Raw genomic sequence first — 8,704 nt, 5'->3', positions numbered from 1 at the left:
CTGGCCTGGGTTCTCAGCAGTGCAAAAGAAGTTGCCTGGACTCTGCAAACATTGCTCGCCTTGAGGTGTATGTGCACATGGTCTTAACTGACTCTGGGGCTTGGAAGGTCTGCTTAAAGCAATTGAATAGGTGAAGGGTTCAGCTATTACCCTTGCTGTCTCTGGGTTAGGCTTTTGTTGGCTGGCTGACTGGTTGGTTTATTTTTTGCTCTTGTTCCTTGGCGTTTGCTAGTCTTATGACCTCCTGCGCTTACGTAAAGCCCTTCAGTAGGCTCTACAGTCAATATTCAGGAACATTGATAGCCCAGGTTATCATTAAGTATTAAAGGCCACGCTGACAGTAAGAACTTGCATACAGTGCTGTTATGTTATACCTTAAAGGGCCTGGCCATGTAACTAAGCCCATCACTGAGCTCTCAAGAGCCCAATGACCTACCTGTTGGTACCGGGGGCACCTGGGAACAGAAGCAGTAGCCAGCTACATGGAGAGAGGGGCCTCGCTGGAGCCTCTCAAGGAACTGCAAGTGAGGAAAGGAGTAGCTTGTGGAGCTCAGCATGCTTGAGCTCAAGAAGAACAGCTGGTCTCCACAGCAGCTATTTGCTTCATGCGTACCCAGAGAAGGGGTACCTTTTGATTACAGAAGGAAGCTGCCATTAGGGAAGGGGCTGGAGACTCTGCATTTAAAATGTAGGTGTCTAAAGTCATGGCAGCATAAAACACAGTAGAGCCAAAGTCCCCTGAGCCCCATAAGGCTCTGATCTACAACGCCCAGCATAATAGTCAAAAAAGTAGAGATACTTCATAATTGTCTGGCCTGTTTCCCAATGAAGTTAACTGTAAATATCATACTTATTTACAACATGCAGAAAGTATCAGGATGACAGTTTAAATATTTACATTAAAGAGGAGATATAAGTATTTTTGCATGCAAAGCCCTCACGAACGGCAGTGGGACTTATAACTCTGTATGACTGCAGGATTTGGTGCAATCTCGGCTAGCTGGTGATGTTTTCCATGAAGGAGGACAGATGATGTGAAAGGAGCTGCTAACTTTACAGACCCTTTCTTTTTGTGATCTCACCTTGACTTAACAACTCAAAAATAGTAAAGACAGATGTATACTAGTTACGTGCAAGGTTCCACCCTGCTGTAACCCAGCTACTGCATTCATGCAGAATATTGTTCTATGAAAGCGAAACGCTTAAAATTTTACATGGTCAGCGCCGTAGGATGAACTGTATTTGGATTTTCCTCAAACAACTGCATTTGGATTTTCCTCAAACACATTTGACTTTTTATTTAAGAACAGAATTTGCATTTCATCTCCCCATCTTTACCCTATCGAGGTTTATTGCACTAGACCTTATATTTTTGCCTGAACCTGCATCTTATTCCCTTTCAAGCTTTTAATTGGTGACAAACCATGCGGCCTGAGCGCTTAAGCATGGTTGCAGCTCTGCCGAAGCCCCTCTGCCCCACACCCTGTGCTTGCTGTGGGGGATGCGGAGCTTCTGTGAAACTCAGATTATCAGCAAAGTAGTCATTTCTAACGGGAAAATGAGCAAAGCCGAGCAATTCCAGGTTTGGGGGGTGGGGGCTGTGAGTGTGTGTTTATTAAGGGGAGAAAGGTGTGCGTTTCTCCCTTCCCTCCCTGCGCTGGACATCTCGAGGGGGGTGATGCCGGGGGCGGGGGGGGGATACCCGGGGGCGGTGCCCGCGGGTCCCGCCGGCCGATGCCCGGGGCGGGGAGCGGCCCGGGGGCCGCTTCCTCCTCCTTGCGGGCTGCCTGGCTTTTAAAGGCGGCGCGCCGGCACCCGGCCCCAGACCGCCGCCGGGGCTCCGCGTCTGCCGCCGCCACCGCCGCCACCCGACCCGACCCGACCCGACCCGCAGCGGAGCCGGCTGCGCCTGCGGGGCGGGGGACGGGGGACTCCCATGGGGGGTGGGCAGCGCGGAGCCCCCCGCCCCTAAGCTGCCCGCCGGCCGCAGCATGCCGGCAGCCCTGCTCTTGCTGTGGTTGGGCTGCCTCTGCAGCCTCTGCCGGGCTTACTTCGAGGGCCCGCTGTACCCCGAGATGTCCAACGGGACCTTGCACCACTACTTCGTCCCCGACGGGGACTACGAGGAGAACGACGACCCCGAGCGCTGCCAGCTGCTCTTCAGGGTGAGCGAGCAGCGGCGGTGCGGCGGTTCGGCGGCGGCGGGCGACGGGCTGAGCCTGCGGGAGGAGCTGACGGTGCTGGGCCGGCAGGTGGAGGACGCGGGCCGGGTGCTGGAGGGCATCGGCAAGAGCATCTCCTACGACCTGGACGGGGAGGAGAGCTACAGCACCTACCTGCGCCGGGAGTCCGCCCAGATCAGCGACGCCTACTCCAGCTCGGACCGGTCGCTGAGCGAGCTGGAGGGCAAGTTCCGTCAGGGGCAGGAGCAAGGGGGCCGGGAGGAAGCCCGCCTGGGCGACAGCTTCTTGGGGTTGCTGCTTCATGCCCGAGCCCTGCTCCGGGAGACCCGCCACATCTCCAGCGGGCTGCGGGACAAGCATGACCTCCTCGCTCTCACCGTCCGCAGCCACGGCGCCCGCCTCAGCCGCCTCAAGAACGACTATCTCCGGGGCTGAGACGGGACCCCCCAGTCCCCTCCACACCCCCAGGTGCAAGGGGCTTCGGACGGGGCCCGTAGCCCTGCCTCCAGCGTGCCAGGTCTGGCTGGAAGGAGCACCTCCTCGCGCAAATGCATCCTTCATCCTGGAGAAACTTATTTATTACGTTTGAATTCCTAAACAAATAGCGCACTTCTATAAACCAGGAGGTTAGAGGTATGTCTAAGTTAATATCCCATATTTAAAGAATAATCCCATGTTATGTCCTTCATCCTTGGTTACAAAGCGAAGTAAGCTTTCTCGTCTCCCGATTCCCTGTCGTCGGTCTATATATCGGCTGTTCTACTACAGCTCACCTGCCGCAAACGTGGATAAAGCGTGGTGCTCACTGGGCTCGCGTGTAGCAGATGCTTAAATTGCTTTTGTTGTTAGTCTCCTTCAGGGTGAAACCTCTGGCCCTCTATTAACTTTCTTAACCTTTTATAATGGTATGTATTCTACGCACGTTAAACATTGTTCTACTACATAACTTGAAGCTGTGATTTCCATTTGTGTTTTGAAAGATGGAAACTATTCTGGCGGGATTTGTACTCTTCCAGGCTTGCTTATCTGTGACTCTAAGCTATCACAACCCCAAGAGCCAGCCAAAAAGGCTTATGTCAGATCCTGAGAATGCTGATGCAGATTTTTATAGTAAGGAGAAGGAGCCCTAGTGGTGATTGTAGTTTCAGATCCCCAATTTGAGAGCCAGATTTCTTAGAGCATGTTTCTAAAGCAGAAAAAAAGGTTTTGTCTGTGCTAGCACAGTGACATGTCTTGTCGGTGCCTTTGTACTTTTGCTAGCTAAGCTATTAATGAAATTATTTGTACTCCTAGACAATAGCAAAAGTGCCCAGTGGGAAGGAGGGGAGGATTGTTTGGGTTTTTAGATTCGTTGCTATTTAATTGTCAATTGGGGGTAATATGGCTACTAAGTTACAGATACTGCAGGAAGAATCACTGTTTGGATGAAAAAAGTTCATATGTTGTTTTAATAAATATTTGAAAACAATGTTAAAGCACTTTTTTTTTCTTTTATTGCTCTGCCTGAGACACTCTCGATTTAAAACATGTTGTAATATGTCTTTTCAGCAAAAATTTTTGTGTGTAGGTTCTGCCAAATGAAATAACTTGCTTTTTAGTAAAAACAAATAAAAATCTACAGACTCAAGAGGTAAGCAAGTTTCGTTAAAAGAAGTGATACAGAAGGGCACGTAGGGTAGATTTTTTGGCATTTGTAAGCTTTTTTAAGAAACTCACAACCTCCTCGTGGCCCTGGAAGAGAAACTACTTGATGCACATCTGAAGTCTGATCTTGTTAACCCTACTTGCATTCAGTTATAGTTTGTTCTGCAGCCCATCCAGTTGGTAAGTTACTCAGCAGTGCAGTGGGTCAACATAAGTCACCTGGGACCAGAGCGCTGAAGACACCAGGACATGTTTGATGAAGGCGCGTTCCTACAGGACCTCTGGACCATCCAGACAGCTCGCTTTCGCTAAAGGCAGTGAGTGAGTTGTGGCTCCTAGCAGGAAACTTTACATGTCAATTTGCATCTTTAGATCCCCAGGATTTTTGAAGATCTGGCTTCAAAAGAAGAAACCATTTTATTCATCGACTTCGGTGGAACTACTCAGTGTAATTTTCAAGTATTTTGTCAAGTTAGAAGGTATGACAGGTTCTAGCTCTTAAAAATTAATTTTCTTGTGATCCTTTCCTTTGCCACTAGGGTTAGATGTAACAACACAGGAGCAAACCATACAGCATTTCTGAGATGGACCAAGCTCTAAAAGTGCCTGAGGGTTTCATTCACATCCAGTCTCTCATTTCTCTCTGAATTTTACCCCTTTAGAAGTAGGTGCCAAAGATGTCCTGTGGTTCCATTTGTGCCCTGATGCTTCTTGGAAGTCCTTTTAGTCTCTGCTTACCCACTTTCTGAGTCATTGGGTAAAATATGAATTGTAAACATCAGTAAAGAAACTAAAGCAGCAGGCCATGCTAGCTTTTCTAGCCATATGACAGCAGTATTCAAATCCTAATAGAAAAATAGTAGTGGTAGTAGTGTAAAACACAGCTTCTTAAATATGCTTGGAGTGCCTTGGCTATTCTACTTGCAGTAGCAAACTTTTAGTCAAGCTCAAACTATCCCAACATACGCAGCATACCAAGAGAGTAAATGTTTGCAGAGCGCTTACTTTTCAAAGTAGATTATGTGACCTGCGGAGATTTATAGTGTAACTCATTCTGCTCAACACCCCTGTCTGTAAGTTGTCACCTAATGAAACAAAACCTGGTTCTTTAAACTCCACACTAATGTTTCATATGATAAATATTAATTTTTGATAAATATCTCCATTGACTTATGTTTCAGAAAAATGAAAACTTTTTTACATTGGAAATTGAAACAAAATCAGAATTCTGCTCTGTGACTTTGATTATAAAAGGTTTTAAATGTTCTCTTTCAAAAAAGAAAATGCGTATATCTGAGTCTGGTCTATGCGTAAGTTCACACGATGAGTAAAAAAGGTCAATCTTACATGGATTTGATCAAGCCAGTATAAAACTCTTTCAGGACATTTAAATCTACTAGAATTTGATTTACAGCATTTTGGCCAGTCTAAGCAAATGTCTATATTAAATATCTATTAAACGTATCAATTTTGAGTCAGAGCTGATACATTAAATAGCCTTTATAAATCTGCAGTTCTTGCAAGAACTGGGTATTTAGTGATATCCAAGCAGTTTAAAGTTTAAAATTCAAAATAGTTCTTTAAAACCTATGAAAACTATATTGCAATCCTCTTTGCAATCATATTTTTTTTTCTGCTTTTGCTTTTTTTACCTGATAAAACTTATTTAATTAGAAGAGATGAAGATCCTCTGGTTTTATACAGCCTATTTCAAATAGTAAAGGCCTTTTTATCATTGAAAACTCAGTAAGGACTTGTAAGCAGAGAGATTTAAAAGGATGATTGTAGCAGCTATTTTGACCCAATAGCTCCTCCTGTTGTGTTTAAATATTGCATCAGTACTGGGCTCTTTATTTTCTTTTCTTTTTCTTTTTCTTTTTCTTTTTTTCTTTTTTCTTTTTTTTTTTTTTTTTTATGTAGAAGTTCAAACTAAGATTAAGCTGACTTGGTCTTTTCTGTAATTTTCTGGAGATTTTCAGACTATGTTTTCTGAATTTATTAAAGACTTGATGGTACTGAAGAGTAGATGACAATGTTTTCAAAAAAAACCTTCAACTAATGCAGCTGGAACAGTCATAGAGAGCTTACTTAATACTTAAGTTTTCTTTGCCACTCAGACTGTGATTTAACTCATCAAGAGTCAAAGAAAGGCATTAAGAGACGCAGGTTACTTTTGAAGGCAGTGCTCTGCTGTGGACATTCTCACGTCTACTGACATATACATAGGGAGGAAGAAGCTCAGAGTGTCTCACATCAGCACTAACAAAAGCTTGGGAAAGAAAAGGCTGTGCTTGCCTCCTGACAAGTCTGTGACTGGGAATTTAAGGAGGGGGGCGGGTGGTGGTGCAAATTGTGGCTTTCTAAATCATAGCTTCCAAAGTTTCACAGGTTGACCTCCCCAGAACCATCCTGAGAAAGAGAGAAGTCGAGTGAAGCTTTCAAAAACATGGTAAGCCTCTTGAAAATCCTGTGCGCGCCAAGCTGGGTGTATGCATTGCCTGAAGCTAAGTTGTTGCTCCCATAGGTTGTCATCTGCTCAGACACAGGTTGCCAAGACGCGTACCTCTGAAGCAAAAAATATACTTACCTTAGTCAATAGAAACAACCTGGTGAGCTACAGAGAAACTATCAGCTCTGGTTATAATCTTACCTTGAAAACGCTTATTTTGAGAAGAAATTCTATTGGGTGCATCTGTTGCTGTTGGTGTAGCTGATTATTTAGATGGGCTTCATGTTGTTTTACTAACTTCTTACTCATGCTTCTCAGTTATCGCTTTTGTGACTGGTAAAGAAGTTTTCAGCTAACACTAAAGTGTTGTTGAGTGAAATGTATTTGACAGCCATTATTGCTGAAGTAACCCTGTATGTTCAAAATTTGGCATTTTTTCTATCTTTTAAAACATATTTTTAGTTAGAGGCCATTGGGGAATTTATTTTCTATTACTTTGATTGTTGGTGAGCCATTAGCAAAAACTGAACAATTTGTGGGTCCATATTTCATTCCTGAAGTATATGAAACTGGCAAAAATATTGAACCCACTACGTGCTTTTTAAAAAAGCTTTTATTAGAATACATACACATAAAAAGACTGTAGCTCTGTGCTTATTTTATTTTCTTCATAAAGTTGTCATCCTACCTACAAGATCAGTTTACAACTGTAAAAGGCAGAACTTAATGACTAATTCTGTAACACGAAAAACATATGGTCTCCATAATCATTACATTTTTAATGATGTGGCTTGGACAGAGTCATTCATGGCTTGTAGAGTCATTCGTCCTTGAAAACTGCCTTACCTTGGGGAGGTATCGCTGACGGTCTCCAACATGCCATTAACATTCTTTCACAAGGAAAGACAATGCAAGTGTATCATATTTTCAGGTGAGAACCTTCCTTAGGATGTATCTACACCTCCTTTAAGTGCTTAGAAACTGCCTATGTAGTAGTAATTGTTTGTGTCTGAACTTTCTTGGGGGGGTAGGGGGAGGGGGGAAGTCCTTGGACAAGGTTGGCTCAGGGAGAGATTCATTATCCAGCGCTAGATATTGGCAAGTGCAGGACAACTGAAAAAGCTATGTACTTGCATCATATTTTCCATGGTTCTTCCACGCTGCAAACATTTTGCTGCAACAGGAGTCACCATTATAAATTAGTTTTAGCATAAATAATCAAGACTTTACTATAGACACACTGTCCAAACTGCAAGATGTTTTTTTCTGTCTACGTACCATCTCTTCTCAAAAATAATGTGACCAAGACTTTCAGTTTAGTGCTAGGTCCAAGCCAGGGGGCCTTTGGTCTTAGGTTCTCAGCTTTTTTACTTAAATTTGTCTAAGAGCTTTTTATGCCTTTACCTGGGTAATGATAAAGAATTCTTTACCATACACTTTCTGTGTTGACAACTCTTTGGTTAGTCAAGAGCAGTCAACTTTTCTTAATAGCAGGCTCTGTCCTTTTTAATGAGTTTGTTTCTAATGTAATATGATTTAACTGAGATTTATATTTAAATTCAGAGTAATATGGGTGCATATGTTAAATATCTTGCAAATTATTTTTATGGTTTTATGCTTTCTTACAAAGTAATATACTTATTAACTCTGGATTCTAACAGAGGCACAGCAAAACACAAGCTAGTTCATAACCAGGTCAGCACACAAGCCAGGATGCTACTAGGTTTGTAATTTTAAATAATATCTTGCACATCCTCTCATTTCAGAAGAGTAACCCTGGAAAAAAAGAGTGAATGAACAAGAGGTAAACTATGCTTAGTTTTTTTTTCCTGATATGAGTGCAGAGGAATAAATCTGACTGTGTATATCAAGAATGAACTGAAGTTCACCCTATGCTGATATACCCTAGAAGCAAATTTGCAATGAGGCCCAGTTTTTGTTTCCGACATTTATACTTCTGTGGCAATTAAGGTTTTCAAAAAGCCAGGCATCCCCCTGTGCTACATATATATTGATTTATAGCTCCTATCCTAATCACCTTTGCGTTGTGTCTGGTTCCGCAACCATATGCAGGTATTTATTTACTTACATAGTCTTACTGAATTTAATATTAATTCCTCTACATCTCTAAGCTACACTTCAGTCCACCCTGCTGCACGGACATCTCAGGCCTGCTGTAAGTTGCTGCTTGTATCTCCTCAGCACACGTGCAGAGCTGAAGCTCACAGGACCAGGAAAACATTATTACTGTCGGTATGTCTGACTCCACTGGGAATACTGGTCTGGTAGCCTTTTACTGTCAGGGTTACAAATTTATTGGAAAATCATCAGAGTTTGCTTCCTAAGGGTGTTCTGCTTCTTCTGCTCTTTTGCACATTAGCCTGTGACTTTAAATTTTGCAATGTCTTTCACCTACCAGTTGCTGCCA

At 43.4% G+C, this 8,704-nt stretch overlaps 1 protein-coding gene across 1 annotated transcript; it reads left to right on the top strand.

Annotated features, from left to right (window-relative positions):
- Positions 1 to 1,991: 1,991 nt before the first annotated feature.
- On the top strand, positions 1,992 to 2,618 carry FIBIN (fin bud initiation factor homolog). Its single transcript, XM_074149851.1, has one exon. It carries the CDS (start codon positions 1,992 to 1,994, stop codon positions 2,616 to 2,618), a length of 627 nt encoding a protein of 208 aa, XP_074005952.1.
- The last annotated feature ends 6,086 nt before the right edge of the window (positions 2,619 to 8,704 follow it).

The sequence above is a fragment of the Numenius arquata genome, chromosome 6 (assembly GCF_964106895.1).
Source record: "Numenius arquata chromosome 6, bNumArq3.hap1.1, whole genome shotgun sequence".
NCBI lineage: Eukaryota > Metazoa > Chordata > Aves > Charadriiformes > Scolopacidae > Numenius > Numenius arquata.
This window is presented reverse-complemented; position numbering and strand designations above follow the sequence as displayed.

What these genes read in the sequence shown, in the direction of transcription:
- FIBIN (XM_074149851.1), top strand. Translation starts at nt 1,992, where the DNA reads ATGCCGGCAGCCCTGCTCTTGCTGTGGTTGGGCTGCCTCTGCAGCCTC.